The 26,488-nt window shown below is 39.2% G+C and overlaps 2 protein-coding genes across 3 annotated transcripts in view; one reads left to right on the forward strand and one right to left on the reverse strand.

Annotated features, from left to right (window-relative positions):
• The window catches only part of egfem1 (EGF-like and EMI domain containing 1), a 43,665-nt gene that overhangs the window by 5,718 nt on the left and 11,459 nt on the right, over positions 1 to 26,488 (forward strand). The window contains exons 5-19 of the mRNA XM_088300302.1: positions 3,798 to 3,920; positions 6,021 to 6,143; positions 6,790 to 6,915; positions 7,035 to 7,157; positions 8,359 to 8,481; positions 8,707 to 8,844; positions 8,922 to 9,044; positions 10,681 to 10,803; positions 11,132 to 11,383; positions 11,460 to 11,588; positions 13,247 to 13,375; positions 13,520 to 13,648; positions 20,104 to 20,238; positions 20,569 to 20,703; positions 21,530 to 21,661. Coding sequence (XP_088156428.1) covers positions 3,798 to 3,920; positions 6,021 to 6,143; positions 6,790 to 6,915; positions 7,035 to 7,157; positions 8,359 to 8,481; positions 8,707 to 8,844; positions 8,922 to 9,044; positions 10,681 to 10,803; positions 11,132 to 11,383; positions 11,460 to 11,588; positions 13,247 to 13,375; positions 13,520 to 13,648; positions 20,104 to 20,238; positions 20,569 to 20,703; positions 21,530 to 21,661 — 2,043 coding nt within the window. The remainder of the gene's footprint in view (positions 1 to 3,797; positions 3,921 to 6,020; positions 6,144 to 6,789; positions 6,916 to 7,034; positions 7,158 to 8,358; positions 8,482 to 8,706; positions 8,845 to 8,921; positions 9,045 to 10,680; positions 10,804 to 11,131; positions 11,384 to 11,459; positions 11,589 to 13,246; positions 13,376 to 13,519; positions 13,649 to 20,103; positions 20,239 to 20,568; positions 20,704 to 21,529; positions 21,662 to 26,488) is intronic.
• LOC148333728 (EH domain-containing protein 2-like) lies at positions 13,859 to 17,350 on the reverse strand. Of its 2 annotated transcripts, XM_088300304.1 has the most exons (6): positions 17,015 to 17,350; positions 16,760 to 16,936; positions 16,195 to 16,292; positions 15,416 to 15,828; positions 15,158 to 15,322; positions 13,859 to 14,474 (listed from the first exon to the last, which is right to left on the reverse strand). In XM_088300304.1, the coding sequence occupies exons 1-6, from the start codon at positions 17,233 to 17,235 to the stop codon at positions 13,917 to 13,919; spliced, it is 1,632 nt and encodes a 543-aa protein (XP_088156430.1). In that variant the 5' UTR covers positions 17,236 to 17,350; the 3' UTR covers positions 13,859 to 13,916. The 2 variants fall into 2 exon arrangements, with proteins under 2 accessions (XP_088156430.1, XP_088156429.1); XM_088300303.1 differs by having other exon boundaries at positions 15,158 to 15,828.

Here is a 26,488-nt window from a genome sequence, read left to right on the forward strand (position 1 = left end):
ACAGTAAGAAATAGTTAGGCTGTTGCCCATCGACTCACCTCTCACCCCAATTGCAAAGTTCATGTTTGAACAGGATTGATTCACAATGCTGCTAAATCAAACACACCTGCTATTTATATGCAGGGTGTATGTACAGTACATGCAAACCTGTTCTCGTCTTCTGTGAACAATGTGAGCAAGTAAAAACAAGAACAATACACAACAGAATTTAAACTGATAACTTGCTGAAAACTGAATTCAGTTTTGTTGGTAACATGATGTAAAATAAATTCTACCCTATTGTATGATGTACTTTTTTCAGTCTGACTGCTTCAGATCTGAACCTTACTAAGTCTACTAGTTTCGGAATAATTATTATTTTATCTTTTATGTGATTTCTTATGCGATGAGATAAAAGTACATTTTGAGCCATAATACAAACAGAATAGATGGAGATAAATAGTCAATGTAAATTTATTTTGTTAATGTTCCCATGCCACATTTATTTATTTTTTTTCATAATCTTTGATAATCCTTTTATCTGGTTTGCAAGACAATTTGAGATGAAAATGCCAAGGATGCCCTTTTTCAAACCATATCGCCAAGTCCCATGTTGCACAAATAAAAGAAAAATATATATTTATGCAGCTCATATATATATATATATATATATATATATATATATATATATATATATATATATATATATATATATATATATATGTATGTATGTATATATATATATATGTATGTATGTATATATATATGTTTCTGTTCCAATTATCTTTCAGAATAGATTATTGTCTCCTCTCATTGTCATTCAGACTTTTGGACACTTCTCCTATGTAAAGTGACCGCGGGCACATGGTTTTGATCAGGGCAAGACTCTTTTGTCTGTCTTCAAAACTTCTAACCACAACTTTGGCAGCTTAATAAACTTTTTGAAGTGGAGATGCATGATCTTAATCATCGTGGCTTTTTATAAAGATTTTCACTGACTTATTGTCTGACACTTCTTAGTCGCAGGCTAAATAACAAAGTTAATGGAGTAATTTTCATTGAAAGTTTACTTCTCTGGTATTTAAAGAAACATTCACGCAATTATCTGCTAATAATCATCTTTAAAGCTCCTCCAAGGAGAATGCATTGCAGACTTTGGTGTAATAGATACAAGGTTTATTGATTGGAAAGCTTAGGACTGCAAAGAATCCAACCTTGCTGCAGCTACACCTATATTTTCCTCAGCCATGCCTTTGTATATGCAATATGTATGCTAATGTTTTATATTGTGTATGCATGATGTTGCTAGTAAAAGAAGCCAGTCAAGAAGGCGATTTGCCTTTTTAACAGAAATGACACTTCCCAAGTAGTTTTGTTTCTTAATCAGCATGCTGTGTTCTCAAATTTAGTCTGTCCCCAACATGAAGTTACACAATCAGGGTTCTATTTTCATGCCCAGTGCAAGTATGCCTCAAGCTACGGTGTAAATCTATGCAGGGGCAAATTAGACTAAGTTTTGATATTTTCACAGACCCGTGCAAGCCTGTGCAGCGTTGCACATTTTTAAAAGGGTGTTTTGTGCTTTTGTGGGAGGGAACTCAGCCGACTTCCCATTCCGTTTGAATGTCGCATGCGATGGGCTCATCGACAGTCGTTTACATGTTGGAAGAAAGCGTTGATTTGCTTGAGTCTGATGAGTATGTTTGTATATTAGTTTCAAATAAGTTTCTTTTTTAAGTAAAATTCCCCACCTCTACTGAGCTGTGAGATCAATCCTTTCCATGTTTCTTCGCAATGATGAGAAAAAAAGACACCACAGAGACCTGCTGATATACATGTTGAGAAATGTCACTTGGCTAATGGCATATAGAGTTATCCGCTGCCTGAATACTTGAGGTTGTTTTTGGTGGAGGAAGAGTGGAGATCCTTTGAGAAATTCTCAAGTGGAGTGCAGAGAACACATTATGCCAGTAAGTAATGATATACACAGGGATCTGGAATCAGTTTGTCTGTAGAGAACATAAGAGCATTTTACCAGCTGTCTGTTGTCCGTGTTACCGGATGGGAAACTGTTATCATCCCTATTCATAAAGCAGCTCCACAACTTGAGTCTGGAACACACTTAATTTGTTTACAAAGAAAGTGATAACTGATCTTAGAGCTCGAGCTTTAAAGACATGCTTTGGGGAAGGGTCTCAGGTTTGAATCCCTAGGTTCTGATTTACGTCTTGACTTCTCCTTAACTAAAGGATGGAACCCCCAAACTAGGCTGCTGTTCCCTCACTTTTAGTGTGTCTCTAGTCCCTTTCACACTGCCTTCCTGGGACATTTTTTTTACCTTGACTTTTCAGATAGAACTGGATTCAACGGGACTATGTCTGCCATTGCAGCTTCACAAATGTGGAAAGTTAAATCTGGGACTACCTCAAATACGCATCAGAAATTGGCAAATCAGGGGGCGATTTCAACCCTCCTGCACTGCACTGGCATTGGCGTTGCACACAGGATGGTGAGCTGTGAAAAAGCGGCAAACACCCTCATTAAGATGGCCGGTGTCATAAGGGCTTTTGCCATCTTCAGGGATACATGACTAGAATGCTAACGTCTGTTTACGCAGTTGCATTGTCTTTGAACGCTGCAGTATAAATGCCCGTAGTCTTCTGTCAGGCGTAGCGCAGCACTTTGTTGCTGCTCTCGGTCTCCTCTCTTTGGTTTGGACAACAACTAATATGTTCTGTGTGGTGTAGTTTTCTGTTTCCTATGATATTATTATGAACCGATAGGCCCAATCTGCCCAAAATGCATTTCCTTCCGTATCCAAATTATTTGGTGTGGGTGGCATTATTCCTACAGAAAAAAAAATATACACGGAAAAGCGGAACACCTGCAGATAGTGTAAATTGCATACATCTGCCCCGGGCTGCATTTTCTTCACGAAAGTAATGGATTCAGTCAATAAAACGGAAAAAAAAATATACAAGACATACAAGAAGGAAGAAGTTCATTACAAATCCACATGTGATCAGATTTATGTCATTAATACAGTGATAAATACCTGAGCTCTGTTGTCATGCATTTGGTGATACACAGAAACAGACCTACCAGGCAATGATTTTGAGGCATTGTCTTTTTAGCGGTGGAAAAATGCAATTAAATAGGTTATTTATGATCAACAAATGTGCTCTACTCTGTTAATTATGTGCTGCATTCATAAACGTAATCTTTTAGGAGTAGGGTATTATTTGAGTTGATCTTATCCTGCAATTTGCGTAGATGGACACTTTATCATTTTTTACCAATGCATTCTCTGTTCTCTGACTGCGACCTGGGCATCCTTCCGTCATCATCTCTCTGTCCTTATTTTTAAAATAATCGTCCTGTGTGCCTGTCTGTCCTGTGCCCTTTTAAAGTTTCCATACTTAATTTCCACCTGAGTACAGTGACACAACACGACATGCTAAAGGCCCAATATAAGAAACTAGACATGCCTAATGTGCAAAAACTGCCATTCATAGTCACCAAAATGTATGTTGAAATCTTTATTTATGATCACACCAATTTCTGAAAATATTAGAATGATTGAATGATAGAATGAAAAAAATGTTTTTCTTGTAAGATAACATTGAATTTATTATGTCTGAAATTATAATAGTAAGTACTACAAAACATGTTTTTAAGACTTTTCCTATCACTTTTGAACATGATTCACATTGAGTTGTTTGCAAATTCTCATTTAACTATAAAAGCAACATATATTTTTTTCCGATAGTTACACATTGTCTTATGGAATGAACCAAATTATTTTGTTTTTGTTTCAGATATAAATGAATGTGAGGTGGACAATGGTGGCTGTGAAGGACACTGTTGCAATACTATTGGCAGCTTCTACTGCAAGTGTGCTGAGGGCAGTGAGTTGGGGCCTGATGGCAAATTATGTCAAGGTAAGAAGAACAAAATTAGGGTACAACCAGTTTTCAAAAAACTCATTTCATATTTAACATCTGCTTATCTGCTCATTCAGAATAATTAACACATTGTTACTTTATTGCTTTCGTTCTAGTGGTTAGTTAGTAGTTCTTCCAATTGTTCATGATGTGGAGGATAAATCAATATTCATGCATAATTTAGTATTTGCAGTCTACATCAACATTTTGTCGTGGCACATGAAAGACGTAGTAGATACAACTGTACTCACGTGAATGCATTTATGCATTTTATGACCTAGTATAGCTGCACCTTTGTTTGTTTCTTATTTGCGTGAACATTGTGCCATTATTTCACCACTGCCAACAATCTGTCAGTGGGCATTCCTGCACTTTATCATCTGTACAATCAATCACCCCCATTCTTGAACTACACATGTGCATACAGATGTCTTTTGTTCAAATTTACACAGCCAGTAGGGCAGGGGGAGCAGCTGTGAATTTATGTGTATTGATCATATGAGAAATGGCCAACTTTGTACACCATTGGATGCTCCACAGCAACTAACTACAGTGGTTTTTGTTCTGTTGCATGAGATATTATTGTTTCTATTTATGACTGTGCATAACTTTAGCTTTGATTGACCTGCTGCAGATGATCTGTCTACACTGCAGGCCGTAAAATGCTGGATGAAAAACACAGTCAGCGAATGCTCTCTAAACCTGTCAACTAAACAGTTGACTTTCTTAGTCTGGCAGGAAAAAAATGTCCAGTGAGGCCCATTTGTTTCTCAGCGTTCCAGGTGTGAACAAGTACCCTCGGCCTTTTAACCTTTGTGACAGGATATTGTCAGTTAGTAATAATTTAAATCATCACAGCCGACCACTAGAGAAGACAGACAGAAGTAGCCCCACCTTATGTGAAGTTCCTTTTTTATTGCTATTTATGTGATCTACGTATAGTATATGTGTGGTCAACTTTATTTGGAAGAGATGGAGAGCTTATTTTAGAAGAAGGGCTGAATACATTCTCGGACCATTGTTTTGGAGATTGGAAGAAATCATTGCTTGCTGGATCCTAAGAAATGACTCAAGCCAAATATTTGTACACAAAATAGATGGTTCATCTGCTGCTATTATCATTTATTGGCTGATGTTATTAGTTCCTTCCCTTCCATCCTCAATCAAAATAACAAACTGTTGTTCCTCTTTTTTTGTGACAGTTGATGCATGCTCAGCAACTAAAAGCCAAACTACTCTCCAGGATTCCATTTGGGCCTTGTGTCCCTCAACCTTTCACACTTCTGACCCATGAGCCATTGCCACACAGACCTTACCTCACTACTTACTGAAAATAAGACAATCATTTGTCTCTCATTCATGCTCTCACAAGAGGAGATCCATATGTCTATTAACCGAGTCAACTTTCCTCCACAGGGACTGTTAAAATTGTGCCGTAGTGTGCATGTAAACCCGAGCCCTCTGTGCCGTCCCAGAGATGGTGAGAGAAGGTTGGACCCACATTGTCCTTTTGTATGGCTGGGCCGCACGGGTACTGACCCGGCAACCAGGCGACCACTGCCGAGCCCCAGCTCCAGAGAGGGGTCCCGGCGACCCGTGTCCGGTCGAGAGAAAACGTTGTCTAAAATTTGTGTTTGTCCTAAGGGGACTTTGAGCCGTGCTTTGTCATATCCATCTTAAGATGTTTGAACTGAAAGTAAGAGTTTCTCTTTTCTCCAACATCTGTTTTGCTTTATAATATATGTCAAATCCTGTCCAAAGACATGGGAAATGTACACGCTATTTGCTTCAGCTCCATAAAGAAGCACAAAAAAAAAGATCACACAAACATAGGGCAGCCCGACAACAACGTAATGATTCGATTTATCAAAATCTGAAAGCCATCATGAAGGTCCATGAGTCTCACACACTCCTGCAGAAATGTCTCCTGTGTATGACACGACATCACTTCTAAAACCATGATACATTTGAATGTGTAACTAAGCGTTGAAATCTTGTTTGCTGACAGAGTTCTTGGTGTTTTTGTCAGAATACAGGAGTCAAAACAGTTACAACTGTTATTATTAGCATCATTATTCTACATATTTATGTGTTCAGATGTCAATGAATGTGGGGAGCTCAATGGAGGATGCCAGCAGACGTGCATCAACACACCAGGCTCCTATTATTGTGAGTGCAGTGAAGGATTCCGCATGCATACTGATGGCCGGACCTGCATTGGTAAGAAGTTTCATACTTTTCATATGAATTGTGTTATTGCTATCTCAAGGTCCAGGCATAGACAAAGAGCATAATATGAAATAAAACAATAATAATAAAACAATACTAACATGAACCAAGTTATCAATGTAGTCAGATTCTCTCTCCATTTTTCTGTTCTGTTTGCCCAAGAGTTTGAGGTCTGTGCCTGCTAAAGCCATCAGTGTTAAAATATTTTCTTCCTATAAATTATCAGGCACAGGGGGAATATTTCTTATTTGGTTCTCAGTCATTGGCTGGAAATATTGTAATGTCACTAGGACTGCCAGGAGTACCTGACTTACAGTACTTTCTGCCTTAAAACAAAATGCTATTTTATTTCGATTAAATTTATTATTCTCATGATAATCATTGAAGGGAATATTTACCTCACACTCTTCTGAATATTCCGTGTGACACACCATATGAAAAGCCAGATCACACACATGCAGTCATGCAAGGAGAGATTTAGAGTGAGAGAGGCACATAAACAGTGCTGCACCATTTTAAATGGGACTTGTGACTGTGCCTTGCTCAAGGGCGTTGCAATTCTTTTTTGTCATCAAATGTTTTCTTTTAAATTAATTTCTTAGTTCTAATATATGCTCGTATCTCTTTTACATTTAAGCTGTAAACTCTTGCTTGGTGCTGAATGGTGGTTGTGAGCACAAATGTCTAGACATGGGTAACAATCACTACAAATGTGACTGCCGAAAGAACTACAAGCTCAAGACAGATGGGAGACACTGTGAATGTAAGTCTTCATTCTTAATTTCCCCCAGCAGCCCTTGAAAAAACAGTCAGTAAATCAACAAGCCACCCATGATAGAATGTGCATGTGTGAGTCACATCCGCCGTGATTTTGTGTGGCAGTGAGGGACCCCTGCGAGGAGAGGAATGGAGGCTGCACACAGCTGTGTGTCTCAGTGGATGGCCGTGTTCACTGCAGCTGTCGACCTGGTTTTACTTTGGCTGAAGATGGCAAGGGCTGTGAAGGTGAGGAATCAGATACTGTACACTGCCCTTCACATAAGGTACAGAACATCTGCAAATCCAGTGAACTGTTTCACTTGGTCTTGGGAGTCTGTCTGTTACAAAGATCTCAAACATTGATCATTGTTATATTTGTAAAAGCAGAACTTGAATACTTGGGACATCTGACGGTGAACATTCATATAAATAAAGATTCATCACTAACTGTAATCCTAAAATGGAACTAGAGTATAGATATAACTTGTCCGAAAAAGTGTCTGAAAATCACCTCTTGCTCGCAACACCGTTGCAACAACTAGAACGGTGTTCTAAAAAAATATGCCAACAAGTGTTATTATTTAATTTAGCTTATACATGGCATGCAATTATGAAAGTGCATAGTTGTGATAACTCACTGCGAATGCTCTCCAATTTTAACTATATAGCAGTGCTAGCAATCTTAGATGTGCATTACTTAACTAATTTAAGCGCTGCAAACAAGCCGACGTTAGCTATGGTTGTGACAATAAATGTGAGTAGGCTACACAGTTTCTTGTTTTAATGTTTGCATTTTACAGCAGTTAACTTATTTTCAAGCATCTATGACAGTTAAGAAGTAAATACTTTTAAATACAGTGAATAGAAGTATTGGCCCTGAAATGGATGAAGTAATTCACCTTTACTTCCCGTTGTAAAATTCTTTTCAATATTTGATCAAATTCCGAGTCGACCAACGTCTCAGAAGAGATTGTGTTCCACCGTACTGGAATGTTAAGTTCGCTCAGTAATTTGTGCAGGTGTTGTTGCTGGCGAACGAAGAATTAGGGTATATATGCTTGGTTTAATCTCTTTTTAGCTACAAAAAGTGGCTTAAAAAAATGCAATAGTATTTTCTGTGTTTGCCGTTATTGTTTAATTTGCAATCATGTTCTATGTGCCTGCGTATATAAATGGACATCTCTAATAAAATGTATTCAACAAAGTTTATTCAAGTCCTGCCAAGATAGATACATTTTATTTCATGCAAAATGAAATGCACATGACCATGAATCACAGTCTGACCTACCAATGCATTCTTGTGTCCATGACACTGATAAATAATTCAAGATGTCTTTGTCAAGGATCTTCCATTCTTCTGTGAGTCTTGTTTTCTGTCATTTGTGTCACATTCCAAGTATTTAAAATAACCCAGCAAGGTCTTCCGTGCATGTCCTGTCTTCAACAGACATCGATGAGTGCAATTCAGGTCATGATAAGTGCTCCCATGGATGCGTCAACATGCTGGGCTCCTTTCAATGTGTGTGTCTTCCGGGCTTTGAGCTTGGTGCAGATGGAAAACGGTGCTACCGTGAGTGAAGATAATATCTTTTCTCCACTAGAGACGTATTATAGCAGAAACAGAACTGACACATTAGTTCGACAGTGGACGTTGCATTGAGCACAAATTTTCATTGGTGAAGGACATTCCGTATGCACTGCATGACTCCGTTACTTGTATTCCAAACCAAACTCATTTGTCCTCATTTGCCTAAGATGTGTCTTTTCTGTGGTCATACTCGCTTGTACACTGCAGGCATTGAGATGGAGATTGTTAACAGCTGTGAGAAGAATAATGGAGGCTGTTCCCATCAGTGTGAGCACACCACCAACGGGCCCCTTTGCTCCTGCCATCATGGCTACCAGCTCGACCAGGACAGGAAGACCTGTGTAGGTAAGAACGTCTTTTAGCCTCATGTACCGTCTGCTTTATGCGGACTCTTACGATGTGCTGCTGCGTACCTACCTCAGACAGTGATGAGTGTGTCAATGGGGAATCGTGCTGCAGCCACTTCTGCAGAAACTATCCAGGGGGCTACGAATGCAGCTGCACATCCGGCCACACACAAAACCCAGATGGCTGCGGCTGCGACGGTAAGAGTTTTAGATTATTGGCGGGTTATCTAGTCTTTGTGATGTTTTTTTTTGTGTTGTGGCCCTGTGAGTCTGCGCGCAAATCCCAAAACATCAAGTAACAGAAGCTATTCCAGATCCCGTGACAAATGACAGAAAATACTGTTTGCCAAGAAGTAAACTATTGTATAAAGGCATTTGTGCATTTAAGTAATTAAGTGTACAAGGCACGATTCCAACCATGATATTACTTGGAATTTGTTAAAAAAAAAACAATAGCACTCTCTCAGCCCAAAATACATTTTACAAACACACATGGTCGTCGTTTTTTTGTGATTCTCAAAGGAGCATCAGCAGTTGTTGAGTGGTGCTATTTTTTTCCCGACCAACTCACTGCCAATGGCAAGTCTAGGATTGATTATTATTACTATTGCTATAAATGAGTGTGTTATTAATATTTGTAGCCAATAGCCATACCCTTCTGAAGTGTTCTTTAGATATTGACATACAGCAGCTAATTAAATAGAGCAAGCAAAATAAAAAGTGATCTGCAAAAGATTTCTGGTTGGGGCATACTTGTAGCAAACGGATCATAAAATATTTGCTACTGTCAAAAGCTACTTAAGATTTGAGACAGTTTTGTCGTCATGGTCGCGATGGTTTTTAGTGAGTCATTCGCTATTTCACAGTGCATGCAGATCTGTGTAAACATAGACTTGCATGACTCCTTTTGACACGCTCAACTCAACTTTGTTCATGGGGATCAATAGTGAATAAAATAGAATAGAAAGCTGCTATTGTCACATGCGATTGTGCAGATGCAGCAAAATTGAGGCTATGAAATCATAAACATTTCCACCTTTAAAAGCATCAGCTTCAAATTGCTGGATATAGCTATGACACAGATTCACGTTAACACACTGTAGTCTATGATGTCTTGTCTTTGGTGCAGCTCATGAAGAAAAGATGACGTTGGAAACATTTGTGTTTGTGTGTGGGACGGTAGCAGCTTGTTGCAAAACAAGCACACCTTTTCCACTCAGGCCAAGATTTTGCACCTCTAGCGCCATCCACCTCTCTGTTCCAAAATAAGAAAAGCACTTGGTATGCAAATTTGATGTGAAAGACTTGAATCTGGTACAGAATTTAAAATGTTCAGCGCACATGAGCACCCGTGCACCACTTATATGCATCCCTGTTTATGAACTTCATGAAGCTACCTCATCATTTCATACAGAAACTTGGAGAAAACCTGAAGTTGGTACTTTAAAGCCATAATATCAGTTTTGGGAATAATTTCAATGAGATATTTTAACGTGTCTGGAAAATCTTATCCATTCGTACAGAAGATTCAAGAGTTTTTTTATTCCAGTCCATCCAAACACACACGCACCTACACACCCAGACACACACACACTAAGGTCATCTATTCACAGCTGTATGGACACAGACTTGCTATAAAAAAATCTTAAATTGAATTTTCCAGATTGAAGGAGAAGTAAGGGTTATAGTCAAACCCCTGATTGATTAATTAATTAGTTGAATTATGTGCTGTGGCGTATCCATTATTTGTTATCACATTTTTATGTTGATGAAATGTTTTGTCCAATCTCTCTCTTGATGTTTTTCTAATTTTATTTTTCCTTTATCCTAAAAGACATCAACGAGTGTCTGGCAGAGACTTCAGGCTGCGACCATGACTGTGTCAACACCCTGGGAACATATGAATGTTTTTGCCGAAAGGGTTTCCGCTTGGATCAAGATCAGCACACCTGCATCTGTCAGTAACCTTGACCTAATTCTCCCCCCCCAAAAAATACATTTTAAAATACAATTTTCCATGAATTCTTTGATTCCTACTTCTATATGTAGCCCAACTATCTCCCGCTTTAACTCAGGAAGGGTGTGAGATTGTTTCGACCTACTTGATTAGATTCCCTTTAAAATAACAAAAGCAAACAATGTGAGATTATGACCATAAAAGTAAATACCCAGAAATTCAATCCACATGGAATTCTAGTGAGTCATACAAAAATAACATTTGAAGAGAATATTTAATGACAATTTATATTACATTACTAACATGGTCATTGTGGCGTCTTTGTCAGCTTTGTATGGTCGAGAGTTGGAGGAAGATGAGGAGGAGGAAGAAGAAGAAGATGAAGAGCAGCTGGAAGTCTCGAGGTTTCCAGAGCTGTTCTTTCGGAACGTTCCCCAGCTTCTCCATTACACAGCCGCATTGCATTCCCGGTATGGCAGTGATGATGATGATGATGACGATAATGAAGCTGGTGACTCTGATGAAGAGTTTGAAAGCTTCATAAAACGTCAAGAAGAATTTAGATTGGACAGCCAAATTGGTACGGCATAATCAACTATCCACCAATTGTGTTTCACTTTTCTGAAAATAGAAACAAAAAATTCCTTTTTTGTCAGTGTGTCTGGATAACTCTTTTGGGGAAGACTGCAGTTGGCGATGTGAAGACTGTGTAAATGGACACTGTGGTGAAAATAAAGAGCGCTGTGAATGTTCACCTGGATGGGCTGGCGTTATCTGCAATGAGAGTAAGTTCAACAGTTTATTATATTTCGGTATGGAGAGTGCCTGTCACATCTGCTTTTTGCATCACATACCATTGGCACCACTCTCTTTAGTTTCCAAAACGCTTTACAGACATTGGTTTTCATTTGTTGCTTTGGAGGGTTTTAAGTGCGCTACAGAAGCATAAACATGTTTTTTAAAACAATTTCTTACGAGATAACATAAAACTGTGAATGCCAATTCACATTCATAAAGTCACAACCATGTACATGTTTTCCTCTATGGAATGTCAATATGGTTAAAAGTTTACTTTTTTATTAATTAAATTAGTCTGACAGTGGCACTTTTGTGATTAAGAGAAGGAGATAGGTTTGGGGAGTTCACACAGAGCAACAGCAGGGAAAGAATATGCCGTATGTTGCCAGACTAACTATCGTTTATTCTTTAACTAGTTATTTTTGGCCATGGATATGTACACGTACATGCACACACACACACTCACGCACACACTCACACAAAATCGTCATCCTTCCCACCTCTTGGGATAATCCATCTGTTAGTTCTATTTGAGCTACCTATAGAAGTGTGGTCCAGTTTTAGAGTGAGATAGCCTACTGCGCGCATCGATCCAGGGTCATATATCAAAACCTGTTGGCTCTTTTGCGTAGGTTGTATGGTTGTTTATGGACTCCTGAACAAAAAAGCACCAGGGGAATCAATCTGTGAGCTACCTTCCAAGGCCGTGGCCCACGGCTGGCTGGAATCCAAAGATGTTCATTGCCGGGTTTAAAAGCTAGGGTCGACTCTTCCCATGCGCTCCTGTGATTAATGGCTGTCTCTGGTCTGAACTTAAGTCATGCTGGTTCTCATGTGGGATTAGGCCATTAGAATGTCACATTTTGTACGGAATACACACTCTGAAAGTGCCTGGTGCTGCTTGGAGGCACCGCCACTGAACACTTCATGCGCACTGGAGTGCACCTAGATAAGTAAATGTGATCTGAATACACTAAAAGATAGCAAAGATGGTACTTACGAGAGCATAGACTTCGTCAAAGGCCAAGCTGTTAACAAAGGTGCCTTATTTGTGCTTCCTGGCTCAAACATAAAGTCAACGGAGGGGTGGTGCCACTTTGGTTTCTGGATACCATGAATAGCAGCAACAAAGATGTGGTGACTGAACATGTAAATCAATTTGCATCTATATTCTTGACTTTTACCAATATTGAATGTGGTATTCCTTGTCGCTTGCACCACTTCTCTGTTCACGTAATGACACAGACAGATCTGTTGCCTGAATGGTGGCAGTTCTCTATTATTGAAGGAAGCCCTGAGAAGTAAATTTGCTGAAAGTGCTCTTCAATTTTAGTCGGCCATGAAGTAATTGGTCCCAAAAAAATAAAATAAAATCCTCATTCGCATATCTATCCAATCCTCACTTTTATTTTGGTTTCTTTTTTTGCACATGTGCCACTTCCTCTGTGGAAATTAGTTGTGTAGTTTTTGCGTGATATCACTGACTAAAACAAGCCAACAATGAGTAAAACAATAACACCTCTGTGAATTTGTAAATGATTCAGTATTTTACTCCTTACACATGAGGTTGTTTATCATTTAGCTGTATCTTTACGTTACTCAATATTGTCAATGTATTTTTCTCAAGATCCACTTTATTTTCCAGCTTGTCCACAGGGCACTTATGGGCCAACTTGTAACAGTCTGTGCCAGTGTAAGAATGGAGGCACATGTGATCCTGTGTCTGGGAATTGCTTGTGCCCCCTGGGGGTACAAGGTCTACTTTGCGAGGATGGTTTGTATTTGCACACAAATTCACACACATCTGCACTAAACCAAAACATTTTTCCCCTCACATAAAATTCACTTTTACTGTATCCTCATTAAAATGTTAGCCCCTGGTTATCCCAAAGTTCTTTGCTATCATTCATATTTGCAGGTTGTCCAAGGGGTTACTTCGGCCATAATTGCATGAGAAAGTGCAACTGTCCCAACAATGGACACTGCCATCATTTATATGGAGCTTGCCTGTGTTCGCCAGGATTATATGGTCGACACTGCCATCTGCGTGAGTACTTAATTTTATAGTGCCAACTTTTAGTGCTGCCTTTTTAAAGGTTTTTTAAAGCTCACAGGAAGCAATCAAATATTACAATACTATTGAAGTCATCTTTTAATTGTGAAATTAAAAATAATACAACTTTGTCGCATAAAATGCATTCAGGATTCTGAGTATTGTCCAAAGTGAAGAAAACTATTACCGTCCGTTTGTGGTTTTTTTTCTACAATACATACAAATAATGTACTTCTATATAGCTCCTTACTGCCTGCGTTATTTAGGTCCCTTCATCAGTCATATTTATTCGTTTTGAAGGAGGTAGCAGGTGAGAGGGCAATTCTCGTGGGAGCCAATGGCCCTCCAGTTTTCCTTCAATTAGATGGACAGCCAGCGCAAACTCCTCATTGTCCAACATCCCATCTGCATCGACGTCTGAAAGTCTCCAGATATGAGCAAGCACAGAATTTGGTAGAAGTGTTGTTGTCATCCATTCTTTGACTTTGGCTCCACTAAGTTTGCCTTCATTTGGGCTGAGGTTGTAGAAGATCTCATCGTACTTTGGTTTGTGTCTCTCCACTATCCACTCAATGGAATCTCGCTCACTGTTGTCGCCATCATTGACTTCCTTGAAAGGATGCCTCTTGTAATGCTCACGTCGGAACGTTCCCAGGAACTCACCGTCCAGAACTCCAGGAAGGGATTTATTTATAAATTGTTGTTGCTTAAGTAAGGGAACAAGTTTAGCAATGTCAGTGTTCAGGAGTTTGTCTAGGGAAGCCATCAGACTCGGCTTCAGTTTCTTGAATTTTGAGAAGTTTTGACTCAGAAGTTGCTCCTGAAAAAGCAAAATTGTAAAGGTTGAGTCAGATCACATTTAGGGAATAAATAGCAATTGGTGAAGCCGATATGGTGTTGTATGGTCCTTGAATAATAATAATAATAATAATAATAATAATAATAATTATTATTATTATTATAATATTAATAATAATAATAACAACAACAATAATAATAATGATAATAATAATAATAATAATAATAATAATAATAATAATAATAATAATAATAATAATAAATGGATCATATCTTGCATGCACTTATGGAGTAGGGATTTCACCAAGCATCCAGTATTACAAAAAAAATACTCAAAATACTGCTATTAACAATACCCGTATAGATAGAATGATAAGTACAGAGTGGAAGCATACGAGATTTGATTGTGAGAGCATTTAGTTTAAAATAAATTAATTGTCGGAGTAAGCAAGTTTGTAATTGTGCCTGTTTTGCTTGCATAGTAAGTAAGGGTGATTGATATTAAGGCTGAGTCTACTTTCAATTGTAATTGGCAAACTTTTTGTTGAGCAGCAAATATTCCAAATGCATTGCATAGCTGACCGGCTTTGGGTTAGGTTTAAGCTTATGTCAAGGTCATGAATGGGACATTATCTTTGGGATCATAGCCATTCCAAAAGTGATTGGTCTCTGTTAAGCTCTACTTATGGAACATTTCAGTGTGACCTGCATCTTGGTGCAGTCGGGAAAATCTCCCGCTGGAACTCTGTGTTGCTGCTGAATCTTGGTGAAAATGACTGGAAGCTGGTAGATCAGATTGTGCTTCTTGCTCTCTTTGCAAAAAATATTCGGCATCTCCTGCTGTAGATAGCCAATGATGTGTGCATGAGCCTGAGTGAGCGACAAAGAAAATATCAAATAATTGTACAACAATAGCAAATCCGAATGACAATCATTAAATGTATTCGCTGTCAGATATTTTACCCTCACGAGTCGTGCTCTCTTCACCAAGTCATTGAGTTTTCTCACAGCAGCATTGTGTGGGAGGTTTCTTATGTCGGCCAGTAGATCCTCCTCCTCCAAGTCTATCAGCTGGTAGTGGTCACACATCTGCCTCGGCTCTGACCAAAAGGATCCAATGTAAACTCGCAAAATTTCAGGGGTTCTAAACACTTTCCCCAGTGACCACATGAGGGCGCCATATACTCTCATGAGCTGCTGCGAGTCTACCCTATCAGCCTTGTTCAGAACCACACGTAACTTGTCCTCGAAGCCAAAGAGAGCCCCAAAAGCTCGAGTGAGCTCATCCGAAAACTCTAGTTTGTGTGCGTCGAACAGCAAGATGATCCGATCCACACGCTCAGCAAACCAGCGCAGCACTGCTGGGAAGTCATAGCCTTAAGAGAAGGAACATAGGGTTTTGATTAACGTCAATGTTAATGGGGTCTGCCCTTGTGCCTCAAGGAACAATGAGAAGTATGTAACATATCCCAGAGGCCCTTGTTTGCAAGCTATTTCAGTTACACCCACAGATGAATCTGTCAAGAAAGTAGAGCAGGGGCTGCTTTGGTACTTTCTGCTAATCGTCTCCCAACTCTGTCAAATTATTTTCATCTGCTGTGGTCATGAATCAAATTATTTTTTAAGTATTGCATCATTCAAATTCCTGTTTTGCCCCATCTGCTTTTACTATACTTTTGATATAAACTGGCTATGTAATGTGAGAGGCATTCATTGGCACAGAAACCAATATCTTAACTCACCTCTGCTCAGTTTTTTCCTCGCTGCAGTTAAGATACCCGGCGTATCGATGATACTGATACTCTCAAGGACCTGATTGGGCATCTGCACACACTGAAATCTGCATATAAATGATTACACATTTTTACCACTTGAAATGCACTTTTCTTCAAAGTGCATATGAAAGCTCAGAGATTCTGCTGCAAAGTGAAAATTCCAAACAGTTAATTACAGTCAATTACTGTGTATTACATCAATCCTCAGATACCAAGCGAATATGCAGAATCATTGTTTGTTCCGATTTGTTTTGTTTACAATGATATGGACTTGGATCTTTGCAGGGAAAAAAAATCATATCGATGTGACATGTTTTGGCGCGGTCCATAAAGAAACAGTGCAATTTGGCTGTTCAAATATTTAGGGTTTTTCTGAAGAATCTCATTGATATGAGTGCTTGGCCTCTCATTCAGCATTTACACCATAACCACACTACTGCCCTTGGCAGTATTTATTGTTTACACAGTTAAATGTCCATTTTATAAACACAAATCCTATCGCCCTCCCTCCTCCTCTCTTGCTTCCCATCACCTGTTTAGAAATGTATTCCCAAAAGGGTCAAGGTTGCGAAATGGTTTTTGAGGATCCATGGTGAGGGCATTCCCCGGAATGATTCCCTCAACCTCTCCGTACATCAGGGCTGTGAAACAATCTGTGGTTGGCTCCGGCCCCACTCTGCCACCCAGAAAATCTTGTTCGATTAGATATCTGAAAACAGAAAACGCACTGTGATGTGCTTTCCGGTGTAATCAGCTGGATACTGTTTAACTGCATCAGGAGTGTTACCTGATAAAAGTTGTCTTTCCTGTTGAGTACTGACCCATCACCAGCACCATCGGTTTGTTGTCAAAGTCCGCATCCTCGTAGCTCGGAGAGTGGTAGTGATGGAAGGAATAGTGCTTCTCTATCGGCAGCAGTCTTTTGTAGTAAAGATTCCTTAGCTCCTCTGTCACCAAGTTGACACCCCCGAGTGTTTTAGGATCTCCGGTAAGCCTCTGATTCGACATTTTGAAAGACTTCTTCCTCCAGAGTTTTTTGTTCAGTGTGAAAGTGGCTCACTCTACAAGCTCGAAACAGAATGATGGAAGAATGTGCTTGAGAAATCTTGTCAGATTCCCACAGCTGCCTGCTCCATCCTGCAGCGCGACATTTGGAGGGTGGAGAGGGTGTAACCAGAGCCTGCAGCTGCACCTCACACAAAGCCTCTGTCAAGCAGGACAAGGGTGGAGTCGACTTTTTGCTGCTGCATTGGGACAGTCTTGGCAGATTGCGTGAAAATTTATCAATCCTAAGAAGGATTATGGATGTTTCAATGCATATTTAACATTCTTTTAAACTTGTATCTTTCTTTTATCGCTACATATTTTAATCAATATCTACAGAAAATCACCCTTGTCTTAATTCAAATGTGCAATTAAAACCTAGTAGAAATGAGTAATACAACGATTTTTAGTGAAAAACTCAGCGACTGAGCTATTGTAATTTATTGCCGAGATCTGACTTTGGGCCCGGTCTTGAAAGCAATACTTGAGTGCGAGTACACATTTCTCAACAGAAAAAAAAAATCACTGGTAAATATTAAATTCATCTTTTACAATATTACTGGTGTAAAAGTCTTTGCCTTTTGCTGTACGAAAGTCTAAAAAGTAATTTTCTGGAAAAAAAGTATTGTCTTAAAATCAATCAAATTCCTTTATTTGCTGTGACGTATTCTTCGTTTATTAGTGGCTGTATGACTGATACGCCAGGCTGTTTTCGTTTTCAAATTATACTTTGCATCATCTTTGCCGTACATGCAAACTCTGTTAGCAAGCAGCCATCGCAAGAATGGGCGGTGACTGCACAGAGGTTGCCGTCTATTTTACAGAATTGTTTTCACCTACAAAACGCAATGCAAGAGTCGATCGAGTACCAAGGCATGATTTTTCTGGCGTTTAAATTTGCAAAGGCTTGCAAGCCTTTCCTTGAGGGAAAATATTTGAAAGAACACGTGATATAGACAGCGGGTCTCGTGTTTTCAAAGAGCAAAGGCAACTTTGAAAAAAAAAAAAATTATCATGTGGGACAGTGACTTTTATTCTCTACCACTGGGTGAAAGTAATGACATCAAAGACTCTTCTCAGCGACCAATTTTTTACAGAGAGATAAACGACAGTTATGAGATAACTGAGGAATTTTTTAGCATGATGTTGCTGAAGGCAAGACGCGTTGATAGGACTTATATAAACAGGTGTCCACATCGAGAGAATGAAACTAGACCACGGATGGGTTGTCAATTTTAACTGGAGAATACGTCGGACTCCTGAAAAAGATCCAGGGTGACGTTAAAGAACAATAAGATGAGCAGGATATTATTTTCCTTCACTGCAGCATTTATCAGGAGTCTCTACAAGTCTTTATTGCAACTAAATCATGTTGTGGATCCAGTTGTAAAACCTGTCAACTTTATACGAGCACGGGGACTTAAATCATAGTCAGTTCATTACGTTCTTGGCCGAAACCAATGTGGATCACCAGGTCCTACTTTACCATTCTCGTGTCCTCTGGTTACGTTTGGGGGAAATGTTTCAACAAGTGTGGAAGGTCAAAAGAGGAGATCAGCTCGTTTTTGGGGTTAATAGGAAACTCTGAAGAATTTCCAAAACTGAGTGATGCGAACTGGCTGTGCGACTTTGTGTTTGCTATGGGCATATATTCACACATAAACGAGCTGAACGTGAACCTAGAGGGGAAAGATCATTTTGTGCACAAACGTGAAATCCTTCAAATCCAAGCTTATTTTATTCTATTTAAAAATGTCAAACGAATCTTTTGATCAATTTTCCAGACTAGTCATTCAGAAAGAGGCAACACAAAGAAATGCTGCAAATCACTGGACAACCAGCACAGAGAATTCTGCCGGGTTTTCTGATTATGAAAAAAAATTTAGATTCACTTCAGCTTGTGTACTGCCCACTGTCACAAGACCGCGAAGCAGCACGACAGGAGCTCCAATTGGAACTGATGGATTTTCAGTCTGACTGCCGCAAAGAAGACGATAAAGTCTCTCAAACAGAATGACTTTTATGCTTAACTTAGCGAAGCCACCTTTTCCAACCTCCGGAGGACGGCACAGAAGATGCTGCCGTTATTTGGATCGACCAATGTATGTGAGCAGACATTCAGCGTCAAGAACATTGCAGATCCAAGTTAACTGACCAACACCTCAGATCTATCCTGAGATTAACCACAACAAAACAGACTCCCCTCCGACCCCCCAACACTCCTGAACCACCATTAACGTAAAAACTAACAATTTCTTTGGATTTTATATTGTAGTAACGAATAACAGAAAATTGTTTTGGAAAATGTATCAGTGTAAAAGTATGATTTTGTTTTGCAAATGGAATATTGAAAGTATAAATATGAATAACGAAGTAAAGACTGGATATGTGAAAATTGTAAAATAGAGTAAGGAGGTATTTGTAGTCTGTTACATTACAAACTGCGTTGGGATCACTACGATGTTAGTTTTGTGTGAGGGTGGGGTAATTTATTCCTTAGATCACAATGAACTCAAAAAGAAGGATACACAAGCACGTGTCCAGAATGGAATGTATACATTGGCAGATTTTTCACTGGATGCAGGCAAATATTGGACCTCAAATGGTTCTAAACTTGTAAGAAAATGTACAACCTATGCTTAGAATCAGTTACGTTTCTTGTCATATTCAAGGTCAGCATGAAGAACCATGTAAACAACCCAAGAGCAAAAATAAAATTATGCAATAAAATAATAATTACAATGGTGTTGGGAAACACCACTATGAGAAGATCTGCGATGCATGAAACCCTCCGAACCAACATTTGACATTTCCTCGTCTTCTGCTCCTCAGCTTGTCCCAGATGGACGCACGGCCCTGGCTGTTCACAGGAATGTGACTGTGTTCGAGAGCATTCCACTGGCTGTGACCCCAAAATGGGGAGCTGTATCTGTAAGCCTGCATACCACGGCTTGCAATGTGAGAAAGGTATAATCCCTTCACAGGAAAACCCTTCTCAATATAATTATTTTGTTAGGCCACAGCAGCAATATCGTCTATGCTGGAGGCATGCTTCATTCGGTCCACATGGTTAACTTTGGCAGGTCAACAGCGTGAATCCCGACACATTACTTTATCACTTTTTCAATTGTGAAGTGTCACAATGATCCACTTTATTTTTAGCAGTCGAGCTTCAGTAGCTGGAGCAGTTGAAAGCGAAATAACGCTTATTACTGAGATATACGGTATACTGCTCCCAAATGGCATTTGAAGTAACTGCAACCGTTCTCCTCTTCATTTGTTTGTGTCCCACTGTAGAATGTGAGCCGGGCTTCTTTGGCGCAGGTTGTGAGCAGCCTTGTGACTGCCCAAGTGGAGGGTTGTGTGACCCCAAGACTGGGGAGTGCAGCCAGCAATGTCCTGCAGGCCTTCATGGGGAGAGATGCCACCTTGGTGAGACAACAAACGTAGTCATGGTTCTCGTAAATGCAAATAAAATGTCACAGTTGTCAAATAAAAATATGATCTTTGTCTTAATGCAGGCTTACAGATACAGCACATTTTAATTCATTATCAAGGAGCACTGTATGACTGTGACAGTACTTAAACTCCGGAAGAAAGCGCATTTTGCTTAAGCATGCGTCCACAAGTGTAGCTAATGTTTGCATACCTAAATGCTTGTATAAATATGTGCTCCATTAAGTATGTCAAAGTACCTTTAAAAATGAGTGGCTTTGAAAAGTGATTGAATAGGAAAGAGTATAAAGGGTCTTTTGATGTGTTAACTGTATTTATTTTGGGGAATTCAAGTCTGGCCTGTGTTATTTCCATATTGTGTTCGACCAGTAGAATACATCTTTTTATAAAGGTCAGCACTCTGTGTTATTTTCAAATGTTGCACTCTATGAACATATGTATGTCTCTTGTCTCTGTACTGCTGAATAAGATTTCGGAGCAAAGTTATTCTTTAACCAGCACAACAGTAGGATCATTTGCACAAACTAATTTTGTGTCACCCAAAATTATGGATTCATATTCTTGTAAACTAGCTGTTGTAGCTAATATGAGCGCTTGTATTTTATTATTTTTTCTTTAACGGCACAATTTCAAGAATTGAAACTATCCATTATCCAAACTTGCCCTGTTACTGGTTGGCAACCTGTTCAGGGTGTAGTCCGCCTTTCGCCCGTTGTCAGCTGGAATAGGCCCATTATCGACATACTAAAACCCCTAAACGTAGTATTGTTTTTATTTTTTTTATTTTTTTTTACTTCTGCAGCATGTGAATCTGGTTCGTGGGGTCAAGGATGCATCAATAAATGCCAGTGCCAAAACAGCTCTCTGGGCTGCGACCCTCTCACTGGTCTTTGTATATGTGAGCCTGGCTATACAGGACACCAATGTGAAGAAAGTAAGTTCCTTTTATTGTAAGAGAAGTTACACGTACTGATCACTACAGTATAGTGTGAGGTTTAGGCGGCATCTGCTGCCACCATGTGTTCGTCTTGTGTCATAACAGCTTTTCTTTAAGGTTCATTCACTAGTTTTCTGTCATTAATTACCATATATATGTGTGTGTATTAGGGTACTTTGCATACTGTACATTTTCAGCTATTTAAGGAATGTGTGAATCTTTGTGCAAGGATGTGCAATCAGTGTAAAAAAACTTTTATAACCATATCAGCTTGCACCTGTTACCCCTGGATACATGGACACTGTGTGTGTGCGTGTGTTTGTGTTGGGCAGGGAGTAATTATACTAATATTGCATTACATTTATGCGTTCATTTCAACCCGGTGACCTAAATCCCTGGCGACATGCACGAATAAATACTGTACATAGAGTAGAGTGATATACTTTTTTTTATTATTATTAGAGGTAAAGGCAGTAGCGTGAACAGTAATATTTATTTTATTCCAGCAGAGGTCGCTGCAGGCTTAGTTTTCTGGCTTCACGACTCAAATGGAATAGAAAAACAAAACAAGCATAACGTCCACTAATGTCAGTGGCAAAACCATTTCAATACGCCACAAATTCTGTCATGTATTGTTTCTTAAACTGTGCATTATTATTCACCCTGTTTCTTTTATTTTATCTAGTCATCCATTCCACAGGGAAATCAGGCAAGTTGATTAATCATTAATCAAACAATTGGCCTTCTGACCAAGATTTACTGTAATTATGCCATGAGGGCCAAAGCTTCATTGCACCGCAGCAATGGATATTGCTCTTGAAATCATGTCCATGCGCTGCAAGAGCAGAAACTCTTGTCCCTAGTCATAACATTCTAATGATTCACATTACTGATTTGACCTTACTGTGGGAATAGGCCCATCAGTCTGTCGAGGTTCTGTTTTCTGTAGGCCCTTTCCCCCTCAAGCTGAGGTGTTCAGTTTCTCAGTCTGCCGGGCCTCTTCCTTTGGAAGAAATCCGAAAAAGGCCTGTGTACTGTTAGACGGACCAGATCTCATTGGGTATTTTCTTTCCTGGAGTCAAAATAGAAAGATATGGCTTTCCGTTTCAGTGGGATATTTTAGTTCACACACATGATTCAATAATGAGATTCATGGCAGAGTATATGACTTAGAAAGTGTGTTACTATGGCAGAAACATTGTTTCACGGAGCCTTTATGGCATCCAGGGACTGCTTAACATTTCAGGCATATTTTTTTCATTGGAAACAGACTGTTTCACTGACAGAGATCCGAACTGTTGCTTGCTTTTGCAACTTTGATGCCCAATTCAAAGTCGTTTGTGTTTGCAGCAAATAGAACTATTGTTCAACTGTCACGTTGGCTCGTTGACATTGTTGTCTTAAAATGTCTCTAAAAGACACCGGAAAGTTCTATTCTGTTCTCCCTTTATCCATTCTATTGTGGTCTCCTCTTTCCGACTGTGTGGTCCTGTGGACCTGCTTTATTGGCTGACAGCACTCTTTCTTACACAAGCAGGGATCTGGAAATAATCCTCCCGTCTTAAAGAGCTCATTTAGCCCAGAGATGGAGTCTTTCAGTGATGACACAGTGTGTGCGGTAGTCGTTGTGGACCAGTTCTTCTGTACCTACCTATAAACTTTGAGAGAGGAAGTGGGATGGTTCAAAACTAACAAGTAACAGCAGACTCTGCACGGGCTTCTGTGGTTATTATGAAAACTAGTCACCCTCTCTTGGTCGAAATAAACCATAAACCAGACCACATTCACATAAGTTCCATACTTTACATCAATGGATGCTATAGGTTTGAGTCTTTCCCGGTGGTAATGTATCCTGCATTTGAAAATGTTTGTTTAAGCATGTTAAGGGGATTGTGGTGCCTTGTTGAAGGGGAACTTAAGTATCATAATTTTTTTATATCTTATGTAGCAACTTCTACAACTAAGTTAAGGGCTCAATTTTAGATTTCTATTTTTAAGCCTCAATAGAGCAAAACCTTTTCAAATACTACATCAATTGAAAGGAAAAAAAAATATTTTAGACCATAATTTTGAGCCAATTTGGATTAGGAATCGTTATTTTAACCTAAACCAGTAATGACAACAAAGCATTTTTAAGTCACGGCACAAAATTGGATCTTATTATTATATATAATTAAATATCACTTTACCTTTTGAACCAAATTCTCGTGAGAACAGACTCTTCGGAAAAGACTGCATCTGACAAAAAGTCAGGCACATAGCCATGGTACCATAAACTTCAGTAACAGTAAACACCAGACAATAACAAGTACTTTTGCAATAGCGTTGCAGAAGAGCTCATTTATGGTGACAGCATCCTCAGTGGGCCAGCTTTAACGACATCACAGCTGAACCACTGCAGATGCACGCCAAGACATCATGGTGTCAGCGTGGGAACGCAGTCAAGGGCATGCCTGAAAGGATGTGTACTTCACTCACATTGTGGCTGCGGGTTTAAAGTAGGAGTGGACAGCATCAGAGGAAGGAGGAAATGATGTAAAAACCAAGAGAAACACCCGGAATATATGAAACCACCAAAACTCCACATTTCTGGTGCACCCCAATTTGTGGCTTCCTTTGGTTACATGGTCCACTGCTTCCCTTATGGATAGAAGAGGTCGTCCATTGAAGAACTGCTCATTGCTGAGATAATTGGTTGAGATTATTTACAAAACCTCCTCAGGCTTGATTTTACCCTGTGTGTGGGCGTGGGCGTGTGCGTGCGTGTGTGTGTGTGTGCTTGTATATCTATCTATCTATCTATCTATCTATCTATCTATCTATCTATCTATCTATCTATCTATCTATCTATCTATCTATCTATCTCTGTCTCTCTCTCTCTCTCTCCATCCATCAATCTATTCATCTTTATCAGATGGGTTTTGAAAACCATCAAAACAAATTGGTTCAACCATTTTGATTCAATCCAAGTCTAATTATCATTAGAGAGTTATTATCAACATAATCATTCCTCTATCTATAATTTATATGAATTATGACAATCTTCGTCTATGTAAATGATAAAAGCCTTATTTTGCGTAAAAAAAAAAAAAAAAAAAAAAAAAAATCATGGTAACCCACCAAAAAACAGTTCAGTCCAAAATGCACTAACTGAAATTTAGGGTTCTATAGTAAAAAACAAAGCTGATGTATTTGCAGGGAACTTATTCTGTTGTATTAATGGCATTAGATGGATACATACAATGGTTGTACCTTTTGCCATCCAAGTGAACAAAAGTATTCATAAGTAGAAAAACAATAATAACTAAAATACTAATACAGTAATAATACAAATAATAATAATAATAATAACAATATTAAAAATAATAGTAATAGTACTGCTGTGAATATACACTGTCACGTCAAAGTACAATAATAAAATCTCAATGGAAATGGTAATGCTTCCACACACACATTTTACCCATTATTGTTGTGTCAACCAACTACAATCTTGAACAATCGCTGTCTCTTGGTTTGCCAATGAGAAACAGACGCTTCCACCAAGCATCAGACTGTTATCTAGGTGTGAGTGGGCGCCCTAACCTGGTTCTGTTTAGTTGTGCGTTGGTGGGGCCTGCGGACTCAGCAGGTGCTCAAATTATGGTGTCTCTTACCCCAAACAGGGAATGGCCTCCGAGCTGCTGCTGACTTTGATGTGCCCCAGATTCACCACACGTGTGCGACATGAACTCACTTAGTGAACGCAAATGCTCTATAAATTAACACTGCCATTTGATTTTGCCATTTTCATTTGGTGTTAAGACATTGAATACAAGTAGCAGAAGAGCCTAATGAGACAAGGGGATTGACAAATAAAAAAAAAAGGCCTTTATTTTCGGTTAAGCTGCCATTTCTAGGCGTTTTGATGTTTAAAATCGACCCACAGTGTGCCCGGACAGCTTTTACGGTCCTGACTGTGGCCAGATGTGTGTGAGTGCAGGAATGGTGCCCGCTGCCACCACATCACAGCAGCCTACCAATGCATCGCAGGCTGGGCAGGACCTCATAGCATTCTGGGTAATGTAAGCCACATCATTAAAATGGGGTGTAAGGGAGGTCCTCACTGCTGAACATGCTCTCTTTAAATACAATTATCCCTAGAATGAGACATTAGCAATAACCTTTTGGAGATATGATAGGTTTACTGAAATGAGCCAACACGCCCAGGAGCAAATATTATTTAATCAATGTTTGTTTTGAAAAAGTACAGTGAACAACATGTGAAATGTGTCATGATTGTTTTTATTGGTCCTTTTTTGTTTTAATGGTTTTTCATTTTCCCTTCACTACTTAAGCATCATCAGTCAGAATTGTCTCTCTCATCTCGATTCTGTCTGTGCTTCCTTGTAAACGTGTTTTTGTCGGAGCAAGTTAGGCACAGAAGTAATTATAAAGGGAAAATTGCAAAAAGTGCTTTTGCATTTTAATTGCCAATGCGTGTGCCTTTTTCTTGAAGCTTATACCAATGGAATATTTAGTGAGGCCTGTGTGAAGAAATGTGACAGTGTCCATAGATGAAGTTGCCACTATGTGAGTGCGACTGGAGAGGAGCGTTTGTGAAGTGACAAACGTAATTGTGAAAAACACTGAGGAAATTCAAAATAAATATAGATACATTGATATTTGCATTTTAGTAAACTGACGTGCAATTGGATGTGTAAATGAACACCTTGCCTTTTTCTTGTGCCAATCGATGCCAGTGCCAGACAGGTGTGTCTTGTCGTTATAAGATAGGGATCACACGGCTCGACCGTGAGAAAAGTAAGAATGACAAGGCAAATGTAT

This window comes from Idiotropiscis lumnitzeri, chromosome 7 (assembly GCF_059441095.1).
Source record: "Idiotropiscis lumnitzeri isolate Australia: NSW breed Sydney's pygmy pipehorse chromosome 7, RoL_Ilum_1.0, whole genome shotgun sequence".
Classification (NCBI taxonomy): Eukaryota; Metazoa; Chordata; class Actinopteri; order Syngnathiformes; family Syngnathidae; genus Idiotropiscis; species Idiotropiscis lumnitzeri.